This window comes from Magnolia sinica, chromosome 9 (genome assembly GCF_029962835.1).
Source record: "Magnolia sinica isolate HGM2019 chromosome 9, MsV1, whole genome shotgun sequence".
NCBI classification, from domain to species: domain Eukaryota; kingdom Viridiplantae; phylum Streptophyta; class Magnoliopsida; order Magnoliales; family Magnoliaceae; genus Magnolia; species Magnolia sinica.
In genome coordinates this window covers 39,692,696-39,720,337 of record NC_080581.1, presented here as the reverse complement: position 1 = coordinate 39,720,337, position 27,642 = coordinate 39,692,696, and the positions used below count along the sequence as shown (strand labels likewise).

At 38.9% G+C, this 27,642-nt stretch overlaps 1 protein-coding gene across 3 annotated transcripts in view; it reads right to left on the bottom strand.

Annotated features, from left to right (window-relative positions):
* LOC131255385 (flowering time control protein FCA) overlaps nucleotides 1–27,642 on the bottom strand; it is a 61,760-nt gene that overhangs the window by 8,560 nt on the left and 25,558 nt on the right. For 2 of the 3 annotated variants that reach the window (XM_058256080.1, XM_058256081.1), the window contains exons 6-16: nucleotides 19,748–19,815; nucleotides 11,244–11,310; nucleotides 11,058–11,137; nucleotides 10,896–10,960; nucleotides 10,736–10,798; nucleotides 10,460–10,622; nucleotides 10,255–10,338; nucleotides 6,097–6,663; nucleotides 5,754–5,957; nucleotides 5,428–5,664; nucleotides 5,300–5,338 (exon numbers count right to left, since the gene is read on the bottom strand). In XM_058256080.1, the coding sequence (XP_058112063.1) occupies nucleotides 5,300–5,338; nucleotides 5,428–5,664; nucleotides 5,754–5,957; nucleotides 6,097–6,663; nucleotides 10,255–10,338; nucleotides 10,460–10,622; nucleotides 10,736–10,798; nucleotides 10,896–10,960; nucleotides 11,058–11,137; nucleotides 11,244–11,310; nucleotides 19,748–19,815 (1,637 nt within the window). The remainder of the gene's footprint in view (nucleotides 1–5,299; nucleotides 5,339–5,427; nucleotides 5,665–5,753; nucleotides 5,958–6,096; nucleotides 6,664–10,254; nucleotides 10,339–10,459; nucleotides 10,623–10,735; nucleotides 10,799–10,895; nucleotides 10,961–11,057; nucleotides 11,138–11,243; nucleotides 11,311–19,747; nucleotides 19,816–27,642) is intronic. The other variant, XM_058256083.1, reaches the window with a different exon arrangement.

Sequence of the window (27,642 nt, the reverse complement as noted above, 5' to 3'; positions counted from 1 at the left end):
GCTCTCAATCTATGATTTTTCATGCAAAACATGAAAAATCATGTATTTGTAACAATTTGACACTGATTTAAAATGATTTATAGAAAAAAAAAAAAAAAGGATTGAAAATCGAAAATGCTCACCAGATTGAACATGTGGGATATATCTCACTACTTTGTACATTTTGTATTACACAGATGGGATACAAGATATATCATGGATATATCGGCCGATATCATCAATACTTAAAACATTGTTGTCAACCTCATAGACAGTGTTCAAAATATCGGTATCACGTTAATTATTGCATCCTTGGGATACAGATACGAATCGGTTATCGCATAGGATATATATCGTTTGTATCGGGTAATTTACCGCACTTTTTGGGAAACATAGGGGATATGGTTGAATTTTTAAATGAAACTTTAGGGATTGCTAAAAAAGACCTTAATACAAACATTTAAATCATAACATCTCAAAAAAGAAGTGCACATAATGGGTTTCCCTTGTATAAGGTCCTATGTTATGCGTTGTCTGACTAAACTAATGCAATATTCAAATTGAATGCATAACATTTAGAGTGTATGTGATGATCATTACATCAAACACTCCTAAATACTTCGAAATTAGTTTCAATTGGCAACTGGTTGAAGGGAAATTAAAAAATATATTTTTTTAATAAACTTTTTTATTAATATTTAATTAAAATAAAATTATTTTTCAAAATTTGACAAGGACTTAACAAATCAGTAGATCAACCCTCATACATGCTTGATTTCATGTTTAGAGTGTAACACTAAGAGGAATTTGGGAGAAATTGGAAATTAGAATATATGTGATGAACATTTCCAAATCGGACCAGCTACACTCAAATTTCGAAATTAGAATACATGTGATGATCATTTCATCAAATATTCCTAAATACTTCAAAATTAGTCTGCAATTAACAGTTGCTTGAAGGGAAATTTCGGGGAAAAAAAAAACATGGAGAAAGTGAAGAACCAATGGATATTGAAATCAAAACTCTAACTCCATGATTTTTCATGCAAAACATGAAGAAATAGTGGATTAATAACCCTTTGACACTAATTTAACATAATTTCAACAAAAAAGGATCAAAAATTGAAAATGTTCACTAGATCAAACATGTGGGATATGTCGGCACTACATGTGCATTTCGTATCACAAAGGTGGGATACAAGATATATCGGCTAATATCGTCGATAATTAAAACATTGCTCACAGAGTGGCATGGTATCTGATTGGGAATGAAATTAAGGTAACGCACCATTACTTGATTTCTTTTCCATTAGTAATTAGTAGTAAAATATGATTTGGTATTATGTAGTGTCAATGGATGTGTCAGATGCATTTTCTTAAAAAGTCTAGTCCTACATTCAGGACCTATGATATTTTGGGAAAAAACTTTCTACACATTTAAAAGGCATGAAAGACATTCATATGACGTCTCGAGCCACTCGATGGAATGGACTAGACATCAAGGCTAATCATTAAGCAATCCGAGGAGGTTAAGCAGTTGGGGCTGATTTATACTTGTCTACTATGTAAGAACAAACTTCAACAGTGTTAAATTCATTTAAACCTTTTTTTAGCAAGCAATTATAAATTGGGATAGAACGCAAGCTCTCATGTTTGGTGGTAGCTTTGTTCCCTCTCTCCCTCCTTCTGTATGTACATACATAAATGCATTCATTCATTAATTCTTGCATACCACATGTATATACACAAGCATGCATACATACAACTACATGTATATACACAAGCATACATACGTACAACTACATGTATATATACATACATACACACACTCATGCTTTTTCTTCTTCTTCTTTTTTTTTTTTTTTTTTTTTTTTGGTGCGTCTTTGGAGAGGGTGAAAACCCTAAATCCAAGCTCCAAACTTGTTTGTGCATAAGCGATCTATCCTTCTTTCTTCTTCTTCTAGTCTTGTTTGTATAAAATCCTTCCACCCAACGTTATTATATTGTTCTTGCAAGTAGATTGGATACAGTTGGAGAATTTAAAGGTGATTTCTAGGTATTGGGATCTAGAATTTGATCATATGCACATTTCCAAAACTTTTTCTAACTCCATTCACAAATTGTTCTGATGGATCTATCTATAAAGATATTCATGTTGATATTGGTTGACATGGACATACAAGTCATGTTATACTGTTGAATACATGATCTCATTTCCAATCATGAATGATTGGCCAGGTTATTGATACAGATAATATCCAAATGCCAAATCCATTCTCTATGTGACCTATAAGAAGGAGAAGAGGTTCTTTGGAAGATCAAAGAAAGAACTTGTTCATCATCCGCAAGGAATTCCTCCAAGTTCTGAACCTAATCTAGAATTTGATAAAATGCACATTTCCTAAACTACTCTTGGGTTGGAATTGAAGTAGTCTGGTTTTAAGCTATCATGTGTAAGCCTTCAACAGTGTCACCATGTGTCTTCCACACTTCCAAGTCAGTGTTACTTTTGTCTCCTCTGTGTGATCCTCTTCGCTTCCAGTCAGGATCGGGTTAGGAATTCCTCCAAGTTCTGAAATCTAGAATTTGATAAAATGCACATTTCCTAAACTACTCTCGGGTTGGAATTGAAGTAGTCTGGCTTTTAGCTATCAACTATAAGCCTTCCCCACAGTTTCACCACGTGTCTTCCACACTTCCAAGTCAGTGTTACACTGTCTCCTCTGTGTGATCCTCTTCGCTTCCAGTCAGAATCTGGTAACCATCTTTGCATTTACCAACATCAAGATAAGTCAACCTATGATTATCATGAACGGTAATTCTTCTCACGATCAACTGGTACATTCCTCTGGCCTGTAGCTCAATTGACACCTTCACTCAAACATCTTCCCTAGTCGGAATCCAAACCCAAACAATTTCAAGCTCCCTGCAACAACTTTCGGATCCACCACCAAAACCCCCTTACACAGGAGCCCATCTTTTCAGTGGCAGCATCATCCCAAGCACGAATAGGAATGTAGAAATATCAAGTCCCCAGCCTTCAACCATGAAGGCCTTGATTGAACCCAACTACATTGTTCTACTCATAACCACTGCTGATATGATGATGAAATGGGACAATGGGTCCTTGATTTAGGCCTTGCAAAATCCCACAATCATGATCAAAATCAAACATTTATTAAAGAAACTATCAACCTTAGTGTATTTTTCATTAACGTATTGAAATATTAATACAAAGAATATGCAGCTTTCTCTCAATTCCTCGGAGTATCATATGTAAACAATGCAAGGCAAAAATGACAGAAGTTATTTCCCAAAAGATACATTGTTTTGGTTATCAGAGGACAATGTGAAGTAAAATTAATTAATTCAAGGACAAAAAATCTGTTTTCTGAGTTGTTAAACAGCTAGGAAGGATTATCTTGCAACAGAGAATCTGTTTCAAATATTGGATCCAAAGTTCCAAACCGTGAGATGTGTTATTTAGGATTGAAAGAGGGTATAGATCTAATTGGTTAGGTGAATCGAAGCAAACTGACCAGTTCGAATGACCAGTTTAGGTATTGATCTGATGCAACCAGTGTTTGAAGTATCGGTATTGCTACAAGTTTCGCTGGCCAGAGATACAGAAACAATATTGATATTGCCGATAATATCGCTGATAACTGGAAATGCGGGGTAACATGGGGAAAATGGTGGAATTTTCAGTGAAACTTCAGGAGATGTTAAAATGTACATATTTGCATATTTAGAAATAAAAAAATGCAAAAAGAATGCATACATAACAAGTTTCCATTTAATGGGGCTTTAAAAGCATATCTTGTTGTAAGAAACCAATCCAACCATCCCATCCAACCTATTTAACCATCCAACCTTCCATCCAAACATTCATCGATATTGCAAAATATCAACAACACATGATATTTCACCAAGAAATCATCAACAATTGGAAAGGAAACAAAATATTGTGGTCTCAATATCGCACGTTGTGATATCGATAATATCGAGATCTTATTAATATTATCAATGATAAATTGAACACTACATACAACCATGTGCCCATGAAAAAAAAAAAAAAAATTGAAATAAATTTTTTAATAAACAAATTGCTAATGATATCAATACATTGGCGATATTATTGAAACATCGTTGATACACTTATGATACAAGCATTACCTAGAATTTACATAGTCGAAAATATGGGTGATACATTGGCGATATTGATGCATTGACAATACAAGAGACACCTAGAATTTACATATTTGACAATATTGACGATTACATTAGAAATATTGATACGTTGGCGATACTTAGAGATAAATCACTAATACCTGAAAATTCTTATACTACCAGCGTTATCGGTATCGCTACAAGTGTTATCAGTATTGCTGAGCTAGAGAAAAAGATAATATCAGAGATAATTCTAACACTGGATGCAACTAGTTTCTATATCATGATTATTTGGTTGCAAAAAAAATTTATGGTCAAGTAGAAGAACAAGCAATCACTGCAGATTTTTTGGTTGCAGAATTGTAAAACCAAGTCATGCACCTAATAATACAATCAATGAAGAAGCCAGCTCAATCAGATACAGTAAGAGAAAAGTGTGGAACGGTTGGGATAAGGCTAAGATGATGGTGGGGGATCAACAATGCTGCATAGTTGCATAGGTAATTGGCCCTTCTTACGATCATAGCTTGGCAAAATTAGCATGCAGTCTAAACTTACTTTTGTGAAGTCATGGACTTCTCTCTCTTAAAAAAAAAAAAAAAAAACCACTCCCTGAGCATTCCTCATAAGAGCCTTAGGAATAAATTAGACAAAAACTTGTAGGAATGAGCAAACATATTACATATGTGTAATATAGCATCCAACACTATAATATAATAAAAATGCTGTAGCATAGAACTGGCAGCGCATAGCATATGATCCTAACCACAGCCAAAATGGAAGTATGAAATTTTTCAGAGACCCAGCACAAAGAAAACAAGCATAGCCAGATCACGTGATCCAAAAAAGACAACCCATTTCAACTCCATTTGCCTATTGATATTCACCTGTATATTGTAACAACGAGTTGAGCAAAGGATGTAAAAGACAGGAGTATCTCCAACCTAGTTACCAACATGGGATGTTAAAACTTAAAACAATCACATCAACGTGAATGTCCACTGCTAATCCTCCACCGCTCCAAAGAAATGCATACATTTCTGACAGAATTCTAATGATTATCCCACAAAGGCATCTCCAGTACAAATTCATCATAACATTGGAACATCGTTGAAATTTTTTATTTAGTTAGATACATTATGGAATTTACCTTAATATTTTGATGACTGACTGCACCAGAAGCCTGATACTGCAATGCCAATTTATTGCAATTATGATGTGAACAAAACTAACTTTTCATGTAAAATAATAATAAAAAACAGGTTATAAGGTACTGACAGATGAAGATAACGAAGGTTGCTGGAGCTGCATTTGCTGCTGCTGCTTGAGTTGAATTTGAGGCTGTAGCTGTTGCATTTGAGAAATTTGTTGGGTTGACTGGATCTGTGCAAGAGGCTGGGATTGTGACTGGGATTGAAGCTGTGGAACTGTATATTTTTGTTGATGTTGTTGTTGTTGAAGTTTCTGCTGTTGCTGTTGCTGTTCAAATAGCGTAAGCTCTTCGGGCTTCTCCCACTACATATGTATTTTTATGGCCATCAGTGACAATGATTGCTATTATTGAAACTTGATGGTAAATGCCAAGAAAAAGGCACAACTCTTACCTTGCTTTCAGTAGTTACACTGTTATAATAGTACTTAAATCCTTCAGGAGAGGTATGCTCTGTCCAATTACAGGTTAGAGGAACAGCGACCTGAGCACCGACAGGAATCACTGGAGCAGCAGATATTGTTGATGGTGCAACAGAAGCTGAAGCAGTAGCCAGATTGCTGGCACTCATCTGTGGCATGATTCCAGTCCATGGAGACTGAACAAAAGAATATAAAGATTGTTTAAAACAAATGAAACTGGCAACAAAAATTCCACTACTAAAGCACTTGAATTCAAAGCACAAACATGACTACTTTAGAAAGGCCCCATAAGATATTGATCTAAAATTGTGGTACCTGTGGTTTACCAGTCTGGGTATTCTGCTGCTGGATGAGACTTTGACTAGATGGTTGCATTAGATGCAACTGTTGTTGCAGCTGAGAAAATGCTTGTTGAGGGGATTGCATGCTTGACGGGTGTGTCTGCTGTTGAACTGCTACCTGCTGGGATGGTGATTGTTGGATAGGCAGAATCAGTTGCTGGATGGAAGAGGCAGGCAACTGTTGATGGTTTGTGGCGGCAGGAATTCCTTGCTGCTGTAGATTCAAGGGATTTTGCAGAGCAGCGGAAGCAGCGGGCTGCAGAATCTGAGGCTGAGAAACAGGCAACTTTCCACTCAGACCAAATAGATTTTGTGATGGGAGTACTTGACCAAAGGAGTGGTGACTAATTGGTGGGATTTGCAGCTGGCCAAGCTGCTGCATTGATGTCCACGAGGTTTGGGTCTGTGAGAAGGATGCTGAAGGTTGTTGATGATACAATTGCATGGAGGGTGGCAAGTGTTGGGGAGATTGCAATGGCTTCTGCAGTGGTGACATTTGCTGGCTGAAGGACTGAATTGATGCAGTAGATGGAGTGAAACTCTACAAAAAAAAAAAAAATGTTTATCAAGTGTGAAATCAGTCATTTTTAAATGGAACTTCAGCTTTACAACATTCCATATGATCGAATAATCATGAGGAGAAATAAGAACTAATTTGTTGCTGGACATTATAAATCCTTGAGCACAGGACATGCAGTATGCACAGCATCCTCAAATCTTGCTAGTGGACCCATGGATCGCCAATCCAGACTATGATCTAATGGGCCCCACCATGGAGGGGGGATTCCAAAACAAAAAGAAAAATCTCCCTCATAGAATAAATTTTATTCCTAATGGGAGGCCTACAAATATATGGTTAAGAAGAAAATACAGAAACAGCCCACATTCAACGGTAAAACATAGATATAGTATGGCCATACATTCCAATCAGGGAGATACCATAGGTGTTGACTAATAGGCTCCAAAGTGTTGGCTAATAGGCTCCAAAGTGTTGGCTGATAGGCTTCAAAACGTTGACTGATAGGCTTCAAAGTGTTGGCTAATAGGCTCCAGAATGTTATTAGAAAAGTTCTCTCCTCCTCCAAGTGTCTTTGTCGCGGGTAGATCAGTATTGGATGGCCCATTTATAGCCAATGAACTGACGGATGATTACACTAAGAGAGCCAGTAAGGCCAGTAAGGGTTTTCTGTTCAAAGTTGATTTAAAAAAAGCCTATAACAGTGCAAACTGGGATTTGCTCCATATTATTGGTGGTAAAAAAGCCTATAACAGTGCAAAATGGGATTTCCTCCATAATATTGACGTTGTGGACTTTGGGAGCCAGTGGCAGCATTGCATCAGAGCCCGTATCACAGATCCATGGTTTTCAATCATAATTAATGGCTCTCCAAAAGGTATTTTCAAAGGAGAGAGGGATCTTAGATAAGGACATCCTTTATCTCCTCTGCTCTTTTCCATAGTTGAAGTCCTGTCTAAGTTCCTATCAAAGGCAGCCAGTGATAATTTGATTGGAGGGCATGTCAGTGGACTATGACATTCTAACCGTATCTCATATTCAATATGCTAATGAAACCATGCACTTTGCAAATGGCCCAATCAGTGAAGCAATGATGTTCGAAGATATCCTTATGTGTTTTCATGTGGAGTCAGGTCTCTGGGTAAATCTGTTAAAAGTTCCATCTCTGGCAACAATATTGACAGATTGTAGTGGATGGGATTGCAGCAATTATAGGGTGCAAGGTGCCTCAGTTTCCGGTGAAGCATCTTGGCATCCCCATCCTTCAAGGCCGCGCAGGTGCAGGCTGCTGGGACTCTGTTAATGAGAGGTATGAGAAAAAATCAGTGACTTGGAAAGGGAAAATATTGTCTCTGGAGAATTACTGTTCTTAAAACAGTCCTTTCCAGCCTCTTGGTTTACATGCTTTCCAGATTTCCAGTCACGGATGCTGCTAGACTGGAGGTGATTCAGAAAAAGTTTCTTTGGGGCAATAGTAATGAAGCTCATAAATTCCATTTGGCCAAATGACAGGATATCTGTCAGCCTCTACATAATGGAGGCTTCGGAATCAGGGATGTAAGAATCATGAATTTGGCTTTTCTAGAAAAGTGGTGGTGGCAGCTCGGCAACAGTGACTCTTCACTGACAAGGGGTGTGCTCATTCACAAATATGGGACGGGGGCAAATGGATGGGATATTGTGCTTAAGGTTCATTTATTTGGAGGATAGTGCCTTCGGCTCAGGAGTTCTGCTCAATTTTCAGAGTTTGGGAAGATATTTGGTGTGGGAAATCTTCTTTTGCAGAATGTTTTGAGGAACTATATCTGCTTTCAAATCAAAGGGGGACATTGGTTAGTTAATGTTTCCAGAGCTCAAGCAACAACATTGTTCGGTGCCTTACTTCAAGAAGAAACCTTAAAGGCAAAGAAATAGTATTCTACTTAACTTTTGAACTCCCTGCAAAAACTGTATGTTCCACAGTTTTGGGTGGATTGTAGAATTTGGACCCCATGTTTAGACGGTAGGTTTTCTGTCAAATCACCTGTTTCTCTCCATGAGAACCAGAAAGTGTCTTCTTTTTCCTTGTTGAAGATTTGGAAGGCTGTGGTTCCTCTTATGGTAAAAGGTTTTGCTTGTCTTGTGGTTCTGGTAAGATCCTGACTGTTGACAATCTTCAGAGGCCTGGTCCAAGTACTCCAAACAGGCATTATGTGCAGCAATGATGAACAATCAATTAACCATCTATTTCTCAACCTATAGCTGTGAAGGTATGGTTAGAAGTGATTAGCAGATTAGGAATAATGTGGGTCTTTCCAGATCCTGTGATTTAGTTGCCAGATGGACAGCCTCCTCAGCTTGGGGTTCAATAGAAGGTATGTTGTGGAACTCTGTTTGCCAGGTTACTCTTGGGTGATATGGTTAGAAGTGATTCGCAGATCAGAAATAGTGTGGGTCTTTCCGGATTCCATGATTAAGTTTGTTGCCGGATGGACAGCCTCACCTTGGGGTCCAATAGGACGTATGTTGTGGAACTCTGTTTGCCAGGTTACTCTTTGGGTGATATGGTTAGAACTTAGAAGTGATTAGCAGATCAGGAATAGTGTGGGTCTTTCCGGATTCTGTGATTAAGTTTGTTGCCGGATGGACAGACTCGGCTTGGGGACCAATAGGAGGTATGTTGTGGAACGCTGTTTGCCAGGTTACTCTTTGGGTGATATCGAATGAAAGAAATGCCAGAATATTCAGCGTCAAATCATTGTTCCTGAATTCAATTGCAAATCGTATCTTCAGGTTTTTCTTTCAATGGTCAAGGGCGGATGATAGTTTTAGATGTATCCTAGTGCCACTTTTGCATTCAAATTGGGAGGTGCTCCGTTTTAAGAGAAAAAAAGGTCCAAAATCTAACTCCAGATGGATTCCACCTCCTGCTGGATTAGTAAAAATTACTTTTTTTTTTTTACGGCTGCTCTTTTGGGAATCCGGGTGTGGCTGGCATTAGAGGCGTTGTTTGGGATCAGAATGGTGAGCAGCTGTTTGAATTTTCTGGTCCAATTGGCATTGGGGATTCCAATATGGCAGAGGCTTCTAGTTTGCTTCAAGCTGTTAAGATATTAGACCAATTCAGTCTATTTCCGGCCATTGTAGAAGGTGTTTCTCGTAATGCCATTGGCTGGATCTCCACTGGCTTGTCCTTGGAAGATTGCAGTGCATCAAGTGGAATTTCGTCATGTTGAAAGAGGAGCCAATTCAAAGGCAGTTCAGCTTGACATGGCCAAAGGGGGTGTTGTCCGAGTTAACCTATTGATTGAGACCAAAACATCTCCCTTACGGGTCCTCTGTTGCTGTGTTTTCGTTTTCATTCAGTCTTCTTTCTCCTTTTACTGATCATGTATTGTTTGGTTTTCTATTCTCTATTCTGCTTTTCACTGAGATTGTTGCATGTTTAGTTTCTCTCCCTTTTAATAAATCTTTGCTTAACCTTCAACAAAAGACACTAGAGGTGTTGCCTTTTGATTTAGGATCCCACTAGATCAATACTCTGGGACACCAAGCCATGGGCCCCAATTGGACAAGATCAAGAGTTGAGAAACTTTGCACACCCTCCACTTGAGACCATATAGTCTTTTTAGCTACCTGTTGTTGTGTTGAGGATGGTGTAGCTGGAAGCCCCTGAAGAGAGCCATTTGTAGGGCCACCAAGGACTCCAAAAGAACCCACCTAAGATTTTGACAAGAAGAAAGAGAAGTTCTCATTCAAATCAACAAGCAAACTATAACAGCTGAATACACAAGTCTTATGACTAAAACAGTGTTACGCAATGAACTTGTATGATTCTTACCGTGGTTGAAGGCATTGCCTCAGTACCAACCCTAGCAGCCAAATGACTACCAGATGCGGGAGTACTAGCTTGGGAAGAAGGTCCAACATCCCGTGGACTAATTGGATGCCAAGGGTTGGGAGGAAAACGCCCTCCCATAAGATCACCAAGATTGGATGTTGGCCTGCAATAAGAGAAATATCAACACAGCGGTGTAGTACCAAAGAGAGACTTAAAAAGACAGAAAAGAGGCAGGGAGGAAAAGCCTTAAATGTCACAATGATATGTGAAACAGACCTGACTTCAAATGGTGATTGCGATCGAGGGCCAAAACCAGGACCCCCAAATGCAGGGCCAAACCTGAAACATATTATTAACCAATAAGGAGCATACTACAACCCCATATAAAAATAAAATTAATAAACAAATGAAAGAAAACAAACAAGCAAACATAAACCTTGATTCTCCAGCCCTAGGTCGCTTTGGATCAGCAAACCGAACAATTAACGGCTGATCACAACCCTAAATAGCAGGAAAAAAAAAAAAGTAAATTAATGCAAAACCTTTGAAAAAATTGGAAGAAAAGCAATACCATATTCTAGTAGTAAAGCAAGCTTACCCTCATCCTGAAGGTTCCATTAAGAGCGTCTATAGCAGCTTCTGCCATCTCCCTATTTGAAAACTTAACAAATCCACATCCTATGTAAATTATGTAAACAAGCATATCAGATACAGTAAGATAAAAGCCATCATGAGAATACAGCATATTAAAAACAGAACAGACAGGAGACTGTACACAGCATACCACGACTTTGCTTTAGATGGTCTCTCATGAGATAGACATCTTCGACACGACCATAAGGAGAAAAGATCTGTAATAGAAATATGGATCAGAACAATTGCAAAGCTCTCACACGATAATATTGTTCTGCAAGGGTGCATTAGCAGTATTAAATAGATGAAGTTGAGCTCAAAAAAGAAAATAAATAAAATAAAAACACATCAGGAATTTATGGCAAATAGAAATGTGGAGAGATTGAGAAGGATGTTGCCCATAGAATTCAAGCGGGGTGGGAGAAATGGAGATGAACCTTTGGAATTTTATCTAATTGCATGTACAATTCAAACCAAAAGGGAAATTTTATACAATGGCTATAAGACAGCCTAACATGCTTTATGGGGCAGAATGTTGGGTAGGCAAGGAACAACATGTCCATAGGATGAATGTAACTGAAATGGGGATGTTGTGATAGATGAGTGGCAAGACAAGGATAGAATGAGAAATTAATGCATTTGAGGGAATTTAGAAGTAGCACCAATAGGTGACACGATGAGGGAAAGTAGATTTAGCTAGGTTGGTCATGGGCAATGGAGACAGAAGTTAGGAGTGAGTTGGTGCAAGTTGAAGGCTCTAAAAGGTAATGTTGTCAAATAGCATATGCGATCGCATACAAACATCATATGATGTTCGCATATGCAATCACATAATCGCATATGCCATCACATAGTTTTCTGTTTTTTAAATAAAAATTTTGAAAAAAGAAAAAGAAAAAAAATCGAAAAAAAAAAAATCTAAGAAAATAGGAAAAACTTGCCTAATTAGTACCAATGATTGAATTGGGTTATTTTACTTATTTCATTGTAGTTTGAGTGTTTCATTAAATTATATATTTAATTACTAATATTATTACATAAATTTTAACAAAACAGTCAACAAGCTACATTAAGAGAATTAATTATTAAAAACTTCGAATATAGAAATTTTTTTTGAAGGATAATGAATGATTTTTATTAAAGGCCCGTTGCAAGGTAAGCGGGAAAAGAAAACAAAGATAAAAGGATTCCAACAATTTACAACCCAAAAATAGACTTGACAAGGTCAATATCAACATTCAGCGCCACCGCCCATTCCAAAATAAGAGATTTAATATGCAGCACTATATAGACCATAGAGCCCGCAGTCCTAAAAACATAGCCTATTCCGCTCCCCCCAAATTGACCACCGGATAGCCGAAAGAATCAAATTCTAGATTGGCCTCCTCTTTTTGCAAGCCCTATACCCGAACTTAGGCATTACTAAAGAAACACCAAAGATGGACAAAAACAGAGCCCACGCTTTAGCTGTAAAGGAACAGCTAAGAAAGAGGTGGTCCACGGATTCAGCATCATGTTCACATAGGCAACACATGTTGGGTATAGGCATAGCCCGCTTTTAGAGGATATCTATAGTTAACACTTTGTTCCTGCCAATCAGCCATAAAACCACCACTACCTTTGGGGGAGCCCCGAAGTGCCAGAAGTGAAAAGCGAAGGCCCCTGGAGGAGGGGTCACAGGAGAAGAGAGATACATATAGAAGAAGTTGATCGTGAACATCCCCAAAGGATGCATGAACCAACTCATAGAATCAGTCTCCCGAAAGAACCACGAACTGAAGGCGCACTAGGAGGGACTGGAGCTCCACCATTTCATTCTCCTAAAGGAATCTTCTGCCGGGTGGCATCCAATTGGTCGTCGAGCCCGATAGAGTGAAATAGTTCTCAACTTTGAGATTAGTAAAGGTCGCAAGGTTCGCCAAACGAGGATAATCTATCTCCAGGGGGTATTACGAAGCCACGTATCTTTCCAAAAATTGATCTTAGGGCCATTAACTAGGGAGAATGAGACCCCCTCCCAAAATTCCCTTCTAATCGCCATAATGGATCTCCAACTATGAGAAGATCTATAACAAGAAGAGTCCTTAGTTTCCCACCCTCCATCCTTTAGACCGTATTTGGTCGCAATGATTTCATGCCAGAATCTCCCTTCCTCAGTTCCAAATCGCCAAAACCATTTACCCAACAAAGCCTGATTCATAATGTGAAGAATTCGGATTCCTGCTCCCCCCTCAGCTATCGGCTTGCACACATCTTCCCACTTTACATGGTGAAATTTGAAGCTATCTTCTGTTCCTTTCAAAGAAAATCCCTACAAAGGCGATCCAACTTAGCCATCACGGACTTTGGGCAATTAAATAATGACATGAAGTATAAGGGCAAATTGGAGAGAGTTGCTTTAATAACAGTTAAGCGACCCCCTAAAGAGAGAGATAGACCCTTCCACTTAGACAGCTTTTTGTCCACCCTCTCCAACACCTTGTGCCACGGGTGCTTCATAGGCTTTCCAATGCAAAGAGGAAGGCCATGATATGTGGTCGGGAAATAACTAACCTTACATCCACATACAGTTACCAGAACATGAAGCTCGTTGTCCAGAATGTGAATGCCCAACATCTCGCTTTTGCTTATGTTAATCTTAAGCCCTAACACCGCTTCAAAATAGGCCACAATCTTGCGAAGGTTATCCACCGCGATAGGATCAGCATCACAAAATATGATGGTATCATCCACAAATTGGAGATGCGAAACCCAAGGAGCCACCTTGAAACCGTTGATAAGACTAGCCTCATGCCCCTTCACCAGCAATCGGCTAAAAGCTTCAACAATCACCAGGAAAAGGTAAGGGGATAGGAGATCTCCTTGGTGAAGGCCTCTTGATGACTTGAAAAATCCTCTAGGCGACCCATTGATGAGGAACGAGAAGGAAGACAAACTAATACATCTTTGAATCCAAATTCTCCATTTTTCTCCACATCCAAGTCTGCCAAACATATAGTCCAGAAATTCCTACTCAACGTGGTCAGAAGCTTTCTCCACATCTAACTTGCAAACAATTCCCAACTTTTTTTCTTTGAATTTGGAATTGATGCATTCATGAGTGATGAGAGCATTGTCCAAATTTTACCTTCCTGAAATGAAAGCCCCTTGAGATTTAGAAACCACGAACCCCAACACCCGGCGCAGCCTCGTAGCCAAAATCTTGGCCAAGATTTTATACGGACTGCCTATGAGGCTAATAGGCCAAAAATCATTTAAACCTTCAGCTCCTTCAATTTTGGGGGATAATTGCTATGAAAGTAACCCCAAGCTCCCTCAGAAGGGTACCATCTTCGAAAAATTCGGATATGAAGGCAATGACGGCCGCACCAACAACACTCTAGAAGACTCGAAAAAAATGCTAGGGGAAAGTCATTCGAACCAAGAGCTTTATCCCCCTCCAAGCTGTCCACTACCTCCTTGATTTCAAGTTCCAATATCAGTCTTTGACTCTTTCCAGGTCCTTGACTTGAGGTTCGTCCAGAGAGTCAAACAGGAGGTTATCTAAGGGTGGTCTACACCATTGTTCCTTTGACAGAAGCTTCTCATAAAAGCCCACTATCGCTTCGCATACCTTTCCCCTTTTCTGGATACTTTTGCCATCAACAAGAAGGGAGGTAACTCTGTTTCTTCTAGCTCTTGCCAACGCCATATTACGGAAAAATTGCGCGTTCTTGTTGCCTTCTTTCAGCCACAGGGCTCCTGACCTTTGTCTCCATTTGATTTCCTCTTCCCTTAAGAGCTTGGTATTCCATTAGAACCTCCGGTTGCTTTGCTTGATCTTCCTCACACTAGGCTCTCCCTTCCTCTTCCAAATCAATGGCATAGAACTCCTCCAGCAGGCTAGCTCTCTTAAGCTCCTGAGCTCACAAGACGTCCTTTCTCCAGTCCTTCATTTTCTGTTTTAGAAGCTTAAGCTTCTTATGGAATCTTGACCCTGCTTCACCCGTCACCTGAAAGGATTGCCACCACTCTTTAAACAGATCCTTAAACCCTTCCAGCTCCAGCCATCTTAGCTCAAAATGCTCTCGACATCCACTTGGTGTAAGATAGGCCTGTGGTTGGAGACCAGCTTCAAAAACTACTAACAAGTTACAACTAATTTAATGGATAACTTACAACTTAATTTAATGGATAACTACTCCCAAATGAAAGCGTTTGGGACCCTAGCTCTCAAAGTCCACTTGGAATAAAATATAGAAATTCTATTGATAAATGGATAACTTGAAACTACTCACAAGTTACAACTTAATTTACAAATATAATTTACAAAAAACAAGCACAACTTACAAAATATAAAAAATAAACATGCTTAAAATAGTTGTAGAGAGATTGAAGTAAGAGAGAAAGAGGTGTAAGAGAGAAACAGTGAGAGATTTAGAGCTTTGGAATAAAGATTAGTGAAAATAGAAGGGATATGAGTGCCTATTTATAGACAAAAGAGCCCTAAATTGAAAAAAAAAAAAAATTGATTGTTAGGAAATATGCAATTGCATATGCAGTATGCGATCGCATACTCGCATATGTGATTGCATATTGGTCTGATCTGATCCACAATATGCGCATATGCGATCGCATTTGACCACAATGCAAAAAGGGCAAGGGGAGGCCCAAAAGGACGTTAGTGAAGGTACAAGGAAAAGACTTGACCTAAGGTCTAACTGAAGTTATGGCCCTTGATTGAGTGGAATGGTGGAAAGATTCATGTAGGCAGTGTTCCAAGTATCGATATCACTACAAGTTTCACTGGCCAGGGATACAGAAACAATATCGATATTGCCGATAATATCGCTAATAACCGGAAATGCGGGGAAACATGGGAAAAACAGTGGAATTTTCAGCGAAACTTCAGGAGATGTTAAAATGTACATGTTTGCATATTTAGAAATAAATAAATTGTAAAAAGAATGCATACATAATAAATTTCTATTTAATGGGGCCTTAAAAGCATGTGTTGTTGTAAGAAATCAGTCCAACCATCCCATCCGGCCGGCCTATATAACCATCCAAACATCCATCGATATTGCAAAATATCAACAACACATGATATTTCACCAAGAAATCATCAACAATTATAAAGAAAATGAAAGATTGTGGTCTCAATATCGCGCATGTTCTGATATTGATAATATCAAGATATTATCAATATTATCAACAACAAATTGAACGCTACATACAACCATGTGCCCATGAAAAAAAAAAATTTGAAATAATTTCTTCTAATAAACAAAATTTTGATGATATCAATACATTGGCGATATTATTGAAATATCATTGATACACTTATGATACAAGCATTACCTAGAATTTACAGTCGAAAATATTGGTGATACATTGGCGATATTAATGCATTGGCAATACAAACGACACCTAGAATTTACATAGTTGAAAATATTGGCAATTACATTGGCCATATTGATATGTTGGCGATACTTCGCAATACATTGCTAATACCTGGAATTTCTGATACTTCCAGTGTTATAGGTATCGCTACCAGTGTTATCGGTATCGCTGAGCTAGAGATAAAGATAATATCGGAGATATTTCGATAACATTGGAGATAATTCGAACACTGCATGTAGCCACCCCAATTAGTTGGGATAAGGCTTCTGAATATGAATTTTTCCAACAAACAAAGAAGCAATTGTCCACAACATCTTTTTTCTTTATTTTTCATCTTCCTTTTTTTTTTTTTTTTCCTTTTTAATTATAACTTCAACTATACTAAAAAGAAGAAAAACCCAAAAGGAACAACAATACGAGAAAAGGCGATGAGAATTCATCTAAGGATACAACATCTAGGCCTCCCCAACAATCCTCATCTTGGTCCAAAGATAGGCCAAACAAAAGATAGTTGATTGGATTTCCTTTTAAGGAGACACTGGGAATAGAAGTATTAAAACAGAAAAAGAAAGCCAATGATTGGACATGCTCTGATCATCTAATGGGAGACCGCAAAGTGATCCCACTGCTGGTCGATAAATGATTGGCCACTGATCACAAATTAGCATGGTTTTGAGTATTGGTATTGATGAGTGTCTCTGACTGGTCCAAAACCAATATGATATGAGTGCATATATCCCCGGGGGGCGCGGGGGGTGTGTGTTAGGTATCTTTTTAAAAAAAAAATGTTTTGAACATGTATTCAATGGTATATCACACCATTCTTTGGTAAGAATGTTGTTTTTCAAGTTGACCTGTTGAAAGTCAACCAAATGGGCCTGAATTGAATGCAAATCAAGCATAATTTGGTGAATTACGGGCCATTACAATGAAATACAACAAAACGAAGATGAAAATACAAGAGAGAGAGAGAGAGAGAGAGAGAGATGGCTACCCTTTTTCCTAATTTTTCTCATAATGGTCTGTTCCGCTTTGATTCTTCAAATCCCACTCGAATCTTTTGTTTTGATGAGCAAAATAGGCCTAGATCTAATCTAAGATAACTTTTTAAGCTTCTTCTATGATTCTTTGAAAAAAGAAGAGGAAAATCAGATAATAATTAAAAACAAAATTTTCAAGTTTGGGCCTTTACCATATTGGCCTGTATACGCAAGTATTGGCCTTATTGGACCCATATCAGTGCCGATACAACCCGTACCACCCGATACAAGGCGATACGACCCACTTTTTTCCTTGGGGCTGATATGACCCGTATCACATATCCTATCAAGCTGATACAGATACGATATGGCCGTATTGGCAATAAGATTAAGACATTTCAATTCATCCAAATTAGGCCCTTCCAAGGGTCCTGATAAAAAAACTCATTGATTATCTAGACAATGATTAGAGATCATGTGGTACAGAATGAGAATCTGGACAACCCAATTCTCCAAATTGAAACTTTGGAAACAATCAACTTTTTGGATCTAACTAGTAGTTTCGGTGTTCGGGGACAAACCGGTACAACATGTCCCAAATCAGTATGTTTCATTACCATATCATTACATTTCCATCCCATATCAGTACGGTAACCCATTTCGCTTCTGACAGAAACCAATACAACTCAGATAATACGAAGTCCATATTGACCTGATTGGTGATCTGGGTCAAATCAGACTGATCTGTAATATTGAGAGCTCTATTTGGACTGTGGAGCATACAAATCCAATTGGCCTCTCCATTGGATGGTAGACCTGTGGAGCTCACATGACAAACTGGTTCCTATTCCTGTAATAAACAAGGACATGCGGTAATTTTTGGAAATAACTACAGTCGGCAGGAGTATTTTCAGAATGGTTGCTGCACTCTGGGAGTTTGCAGTTCTTTTTGGTATTTTATGTCTAATACCCAGTTTCTTTAATTAGAGAGTATCTTTTACAGCGTGGACTTTCTTGTAATAGAGAACCAATTCGAGAGTATCTTGTAATTAGATTATGCTGTAATAGGGAATCAATTAGAGGGTAATTTAGAATGTTCTAGAAGGCCCGATGATAGCCTATATAAAGCCCACACCAAAAAAAAAAAGAGCAATCACTCCCAACTATATGGACATAAACTTTATTATTTTTCGATTGGTTTCAATTTCTCTGCATAGTCTGCACTACACCCTGATGGTCATATGAATGAGTTGACTTTACAGCATGAGTTGCTTCCCTTTCTAGCATTTGCTGTTCTATCACCTTCAAGCATGCGCTGCTCTTCACATCATGTGCCCAGGTGAAATAATTTTTTTCATGGATGATAAAAAAATTTATTGAAGGAGAGTAACAAACAAACAAAAACTGGAAACCAGAAATAGATTACCGCAACATCCCCTGCTGCCCCACTCGAGGCCCCTAAAACAAACATGCATATAAACCCATCCCTCTGACCAGATCATTGCTATGCATACATGCTTATTAGCTCCCTTCATGGGACTATTAGCTTCCAAGTCTGCCTCACAGTGAACATGGGAGAATGAGACTGAAATGTTCTCACATACATCATGAAACTCCACCATCAGATTTGTGAACCTCCACGGTTGCAGGCCAGATTTGAGCCACTTGATGACATTGGCTGAATCAACTTCAATAATCAGTGGGCTGAAGTGACAATCTCTGGCCAATATGCACATCTTATTACCAGCTGGCTCTTCAGTTTATAACAATGGTTCCTGAATTTATTTGTTGCTCAATCATGTGACATGCCTGTGAGAATTTCACCCCAAAACTGGTACCTGTGTATTCAGATTCAGTTGGTCCAAAGTTTTGCTGCATCAGATGGCTAGAAGGTAAGAGTTCAGAATTACTTGAGCACCCAATGAAATTAGAAGTTCCTGTATTTTTGAACAACACGCACCCACTAGCAGGCAACATCAAATCTGCATGCAATAGGTAATTGGAAATACCACGATATTTTCAACTCATTGCTAATTGAAAATGTCACAATATAATCATGATATTTTCACGGTCCTTACATATTTCATTCCAGTTAATATGGATTTTTTTATTTTTCTGCGCTCTCTTCAATTTTCATCACTTTATTTCTCTCCTATTTTTGTAGTTCTGGTAATTTTATTTTAATGAGATTTTGCAGATACATCCCAAGAAACTTCCATGCCAAGTATCAGAGAATGACATATGTCACTTTGGTTACAGTAAAGCAAGATTATTCAATGTATGTGAAACTTACTTCCTCAACCTCCTTTTCCGTGGCTTGTCTGTTCAGTGAACCAACAAAAAGTTTGTACTCAACTGCACCTGACCAAAAAAATAAAAATAAAATACAAATCAGAATTAAAGACTGTCAATACAAAATTACAAACTGTCACAAAGAAGACATCTAGTCATAGATAACCAGAAAGTGGACATGCATACATATCATGCTGATTGGCATGAATGTTTCTAACGTAGCCAATATGATCAACATTATTAGCCATTTGCACGCATATGATTGCAAGGGACAACAAACAAAGTTAGGCGAACTTACACGTTCATTTCAACATGGAATGATGACTGAATCTGTTGCAGCCACATGCACGCGTGTTTTTTTTTTAAATGTCTTTATTGAAAGGGCATTTCGCCATTGTAATTGTACCGATTTACATAAACCACCATTCACCTTAGGGCCTGTTTGATTTTCCAGTTAAACAGTAAATGGTTGCAAATGGGTAATGATTATTTACTCTAGCAACTGTGTGGTGACATCACTTATATTTGACTGCAAAGATGATTCTGCTACATTTTTTGTTTCACCCAGAAAATCACTGTAACAATGGTACATTTTCACAATTTACTTTACCTACTTTCTTTACAAGTGTATTTGTCTCTCGATTTACAAGCCATAATTCTTATTTAAACAAACACCTAGAAATAATAATGATGGCTCATTTTGCATTTCAGAGGAAATTAGAAACCAAACAGGCCCTCAATGGAAATTGTTTTAAACATATAGAAAGATATTTTGGAATCAAGAACTTCGGTTCAAAATTATACACTTGAGCTGAAAAAACAAGTCAAAGATCATCTTACTTTGAGAGGACAGTCTCACTCAATCTGCTCCCTGTTTCTCCTCACCATTGGAAGATTCATACCATTCATCTAGAAGTTCCATCGTAGATGGTAAGACAACAACCAAGATAATCATACATGGCAAGATGGCTCCAAATGTTGCCAACTCCCTACTGGCAAGTGGTGATTGATGTAGCGCCAAGGGCAGGCGAAGGAGTGAAGGCACCCACAGCTCATGAGTGACATTACGGGGAAAGTGGACAGATGCATAATATGAGGACGTGAAGGAATACGTGGCCACCTTCAAACCCATATGGCAAATCAGAAGATGCACTGTTACGTGCGATGGTTGGACTAGCCCAACCAGACATAGCATGATTAATTTCATGGTGCGTGCCACTTGGGTACAATATTCCATAAATTGATTGATGGACTGGAGGAAACAAAGAATGTGGATTATATTTTCAGCCTTATGAATAAGGTAGTTGATGAGATTGGAGATGAAAATGTGGTGCAGCTTGTGACCGATAATGAAGCAACGTACAAGGGAGCCGGAAAATAAATAAATAAAAATTGATGGAGAAGAGAACACATTTGTTATGGTCACCATGTGTTGCACATTACATCGACCTCATCTTAGAATATATTAGAAAAAAGAAGAATGTCAGAAAATTGGTTGACAATGGAAAAAAAGTGATGACATTCAGCTATAACCACAACCAACTAGTTGACAGCATTTTCCATATCATTATCGACGGATGTATCGCACCCTTGGGATATGGGTTACGCATGGGAAATATCAAATGTATCGCGTAATGTATCGTTGCTTTTGGGAATCATGGTGAAACATTGAGAAATTATTTGAATTTTTTAATGAAACTTAAAAATCAAAAGATCACAAAAAACAAGTGCACATGATATGTTTCCTTTTTATATGGTCCTAATCTATGCGTTGTTTCATTGAAGTGCGCAATTACAATCAAAATCAATTCATATAATGTATAAATCAAAGAAGATATGTGTGAAAACACAACCAATTAATTATTTTTAAAATTGCACATGCGGCATACAAGTAATTGAAATTAAATTATCCAAATTAAGTGATGAGGACATCAGACCCTTCAAAGTTTATCAAAAATGAAGGCGGTCGACGAATACATCTTTATGGCTCGATGATGGTTCGTGGCACAACCAAGGAGCATTTTGAAGACCTTACACGTGTCCCTGGATTAATTGAAGGCCCCACATTAGGAGGACAAACGTGTAGGATGAGTTAGAAGACTGATCTGTTACGCATGATTTTTATTTTTTTTGAAAGCTTTGTTTTGCGCTTTTTTTTTCTTTTTTGTTATAGGGGTAGTTTAGTCATTTTCTTTTAAATCCGAATTTTATAAATAGGGTTCTTTCTACCCTAAACCTAATAATGTTTTCTTAATGAAAGCTTGGTGCCTTCTTTTCCTTTCTCTCGGTGGTAAGTTCTTCTCTTCCCCTAATCTCTTCTCTTCTTCTAAATTCTATTTTTAGCCCTCCAACCTTCTTCTTCTCTTTCTATGCCTAGTATTTTTTTTATTGCTATTGACCCTGAAAATTTGAGAATTGATGCCAACCCTCTCAGATTTTCCAGCCATCCCTATTCCGGAAATCTTTTGATTTCCTATACTAAAGAAGTTGCATTGATTATTAGATTGAAACCATGCAAGATCGGGAGGTCTCATCCCTCGCTGGATCCAATCCACGCATGATTTGAATACGGTATCGCAGCATTGCGATGATGGTCTACAACCATTGCATATTTCCTTTGTTATTATCTTTACTATAATGTGGAATGTTGAATTTTTCAATTGATTTGCTTAGTTATTTCGCTAGATAATTTCTGTGCTCACACATGCATTCTAGTTTAGACTGTCCTACATCAAATTTGGTATCAAAGCATTAGGTTTTGCATAGTTTTTGTCATAATGAGTATCTGAACTTAGGATCATCTGTTTTCTCATCTGGGATTGTCTAGATTATTCCAAATCTACATCCCACAGAAATTGCAAACCTGATTTTTCAAATTCACAGTCCTGTGAAATATAAATCTAAATTTCCAGATTTGTGTTTTCATTCTAGTTAAATCTAAAAATCTGTAAAATTCATACATCATATAAAAATAGGATCATACATCCATATTGAGGTATGTTCAAATATTATTGTCGGGTATGGAAAATTGAGTTTGAGTTTTTGGTGTATGCCCACTAGAAGTGGTTAGGGTTTTGACCAACACCCCATCATGAGTAACGAGCAATTAAGCGATCACCTTCGCTCAATTACTCCAAAAGATAACTGCCATAGAGACATCCAACAAAAATATCAAACGAAAACTGACCAACTTGAGCGATTAAAGGCATCCCAAAGGGAGAACCCCATTGTTGGGGGAAATGTGCAGTCGCGGGCAGGTGGTGTTGGTGAGGAGTCATCCCTTAGACAAAGCCCACCAATGGTGGGCATGTGGGTAGAGAACAGACATATCAAAACCGCTTTGATCCTGACGAGAGAGTCATGAAAAATGTCAGGATTGATGCCCCGAGCTCTGATAGTCACTTTGACCCCAAGGCATTCTTTGATTGGTTAGCTGACATGGACCACTTTTTGAGTGGCATGAGATGTCAGAGAATTGACAAGTGTGGTTTGCCAAAATGAAGCTTGTGGGGCAAGCGAAAATGTATTGGACCAATAAAGAGCGTAAGATTGAATAGGTGGGAGGAGCTCCCATTACCGAATGGAGCGAGATGAAAACTATACAAGAGAGAAGTACCTCCCTCTCTCTTATCGCCAGAAGCTCCTGGAACAATGGTAATCTTTACGCCAATGATCCATGCCTGTCACGGAATACATTGCGAAATTTGAGGAATTCATGATGCGATGTGACATTGAGGAAGACCCTCTAGTAACGCTCACGCGTTTCAAGATGGGCCTTCGATCGAATCTTCTGCATGAGATTTGGGCTCGTTCAGTGACAGCTTTGGATGAGATATACCTAGTGCAGGAATTAGAGCAGTATTTGAAGACTCCTATCACAAGATGGTCCGATTCCTGAGACTCTAATGTTAGGATTGATTCTCAGGGAACTAGACCCAACACTGGTAATCAACCCAAGGCGTAAGCGAATGTTACGCCTAGGCCTAGAGATGACAAGAGAAAAGGCATCCTTGGTGTTGGTCCAGGTGGAGGACAGAATGTGCGATGCTACGAATGTGGAAATATTGGTCATCTTGCAACTCAATGTCCCACTAAGAGCAAAGGAAAAGCCTTAGTCATTGGCGATTCCCAGAATACCGAGTATGATCAGGGCGACTCTGAAGTTGAAGAATATCAGCCCGTAGGGTCATTGAGTGATGAGGATGAGGTGGGTGATGATGCCACACTAGAAGTTGTCAGGTGTGTGCTAGCCCAGACTAGAAGCAGTGTTGGCTGGCATCGCAACACTATCTTCTACACAATTGCCAAGTGTGGCGAGAAAAATTGTAAGGTGATAATGGACAGTGGGATTTGCTAGAATGTAATTTCCACCAGTATCTTAGGCCGTCTAAAGTTAGAGGCCACCTCTCATCCTGACCCGTACAAAGTCTCATGGGTAGACAAGACTTTCCCTTCCTGTCACCCATCAATGTCTTGTACCCATCGAGTTCGGGTCTTATAAGGAGTCCATGTGGTGTGATGTGTTGCCCATGGATGTAGGTCATATCATCCTAGGTAGATCGTGGCTATTCGATAATGACGTTACAATCTACAGCCGTTCTAATGCATGTACCTTCATGCGTAACAGCAAGAAGATCAAAATTAATTCTATGCCACCACAAAACACTGCACAGAAGAAAAGTGAGAAGGATAGTGAGCCTAAAGAAATGAGAAAATCCACACTCAAGTCTCTCCACATCATCATGGCTAAAGAGTTTGAAAGAGAGACTAAGGAGGATTCTACGGTGTATGCCTTAGTAGCTTGAGAGGCTACACCAGAGGTACCAATAGGGTTACCCCACGAGGTAGCCGCGGTCTTAGAGGAGTACAAAGATGTAATCCCTAAGGATTTGCCGGATGAGTTGCCACCCATGAGGGTTATCCGGCATGCCATTGATCTTGTCCCTAGGTCGACTCTACCAAACCTTCCTCACTATAGGATGAACCCTACAGAGTATGCAGAGTTGAAGAAGCAAGTAGATGAGCTCTTGCGAAAGGGTTTCATCCAGGAGAGCATGAGCCCGTGTGTCGTACCTGCTTTACTAACACCTAAGAAAGACGGCACTTGGCGCATGTATGTGGACAGCAGAGTCATTAACAAAATCACGGTCAAGTATAGGTTTCCCATACCTAGGCTTGATGACATGTTAGACATGATAGCTAAATCCACCATTTTCTCCAAAATAGATCTCAAGTGTGGATATCACCAAATCTATATACGCCCCGGTGATGAATGGAAGACGGCCTTTAAAACGAAGGATGGACTATAGGAGTGGTTGGTCATGCCTTTTGGCTTGACTAACGCCCCCAGCACTTTCATGCAGGTGATGACCCAGGTCTTGAGACCGTTCAAGAGGAAATTCTTTGTGTACTTAGACAATATCCTGATCTATAATACCACTAGAGAATCACACCTTGAACAGTTGAAGTTGGTCTGTAGCGTCCTAAGGGTGAAGAAATTATACACTAACCTTAAAAAGTGTTCATTCATGTCTAGTCAGGTTGTGTTCTTAGGGTTTATGGTGCAGAAGGGATGCATGCAAACCCAGATAAAGTCAAGGCCGCAGTTGATTGGCCTGAACCAAGGAACATCCATGAAGTGCAAAGCTTCCATGGCTTAGCCACATTCTATCGTTGGTTCATTAGGAGTTTTAGCACGATTATGGCTCCTATTACAGAGTGTATGAAGAAGGGAGAATTTGTAAAGTCGAAGCAGCAGTTAAGGCGTTCAAAGAAATTAAGGGCAAGATGGTTGAAGCTCCTGTCATGCACTTTCCCAACTTTTCTAAAGTCTTTAAAGTTGCGTGTGATGTGTCTGGTGTTGGTATAGATGGAGTCATAAGCCAAGAGGATCATCCTATTGCCTATTTCAGTGAGAAATTGAATGAGGCAAAACAAAAATACTCTACCTATGATAAGGAATTCTATGCAGTAGTGCAGTGTTTGAGACATTGGCGCCACTACCTCCTACAACAGAAATTTGTCTTATTCTCTGATCATGAAGCCTTACGTTATATTCACTCCCAGAAGAAACTTAACCCACGGCATGCTAAGTGAGTTGCATTCCTTCAAGAGTATTCGTTTGTCTTGAAACAAAAGGCCAGAGTGGAGAATAAGCCAGTTGATGCCCTTAGCCGTAAAGTGGCGTTGCTCAATTCTTTAGTGTAGGAGTTGTCGGCTTTTAGCAATTGAGAGATGAGTACCTCACATGTCCAGATTTTGGGGATACCTATACGTCACTCTCGAGTGATCAACAAAGTGCGGGGGATTTCATGTTAAGAGATGGATTCCTTTTTAAAGGAAATCGTTTATGGATTCCTCATATGTCCATCCATGAATTCCTCGTCTGGGAGCTTCATTCGAGAGGGATAGCTGGCCACTTTGGCCGCAATAAGACTATTTCCCTCGTAGATGATCGTTTCTACTAGCCAAGTCTCAAGCGAGATATCGCCAAAATTTTAGAACAGTGTAGAACGTGTCAAATGGCGAAGCAGCAAAAGAAAAAATCTGGATTATATACATCATTACCTGTGCCACATACTCCGTGGCAAGACATTAGCATGGATTTCATGCTTGGGCTACCCAAAAAGCACGATTCCATTTTTGTTGTTGTTGACCACTTCTCTAAGATGGCACATTTCATCCCATGATCTAAAACTTCGGGTGCGTCTAATAGTGTTAAAGTCTTTTTCAAGGGTGTGGTCCTTCTCCATGGTTTACCTAAGACCAGTGTTTAAATTATCGGCGACAATATCGATATGTCGCCGATAATATCGGTATCGCTGGCTCAGCGATACCGAAAACCCATTTATTCGAATCATTGCCAAATATCGTCGATAATGTCGCCGATATTTTCGAAATATCGCCGATATTTTCGAAGGGTGAGAACTGTAGCCAACAAGAGATGTTTTTGGCGATAAAATCGTCGAAATCAAAAACAAAAAAATGCAAGAAAATACCAGTTTTTCGCCCAGATCTGGTTGAAGACGTGAATTTCAAGAGCTTCACAGTTGTTGAGTGTAAATTGGCAACTTTTTGGTAAGATTCAACCCCAAAAAAATCGATTTTTCCGTCGAAAAATCCTCTGGCAGCTTCTCAAGAAAAAATTGACTTGCGGGCTATGAAAATCTCGAGATTTTGTTGGAAAATAGAGGGTTTTTTTTTAATTCTTGGGACGAGGGAGAGGGATTTTCGGGTTGAAAATCCAGAGATTTTGGTGGGAAGGAGAGGATTTTCGGCGTTTTTACGGAAATTGGGGATGGGATTTCATTTTAAACGGGGCTTTGGCTTTTGACGGTGGAGGTCGGTGCTCCGTGGGCCCCACCATGATGCATTTGTTGTATCCATGCTGTCAATTAATTTTAAAATATCATTTTAGAGCTTGATCGAAAAAAAATAGGTAGATCTAAAACTCAAATGGACCACACCACGGGAAAACAGTAGTCATTAAATGTCCACCATTTAAAACCTCCTGGGGCCCACTGTAATGTTTATTTGATATCCAAGCTATTGATTACGTCTTAAATACCTGAGTGAAGGGAAAAAAGAAATATCAGCTTGATCCAAAACTTTCGTAGCCCGCAAGAAGTTTTTAATGGTAGACCGTATACGTTCAATCAACATTGTGTGGTCCACTTGAGATTTTAATCCATCTCATTTTTGGACTTTTATCATAAAATGATCTAGAAAAATGGACTGACTGAATGGATTAAACATATGCATCATGGTGGGACCATAGAGCATGGACCAGTGGCGAGGCTTTAAATCGGATTGCGTACTGAGCTACTCGGTACGCTTTTATGGTAACTCAGTACGCTTTTATGGTAGTGAGTCAACTCATTTTGGCCCACTGTTAAT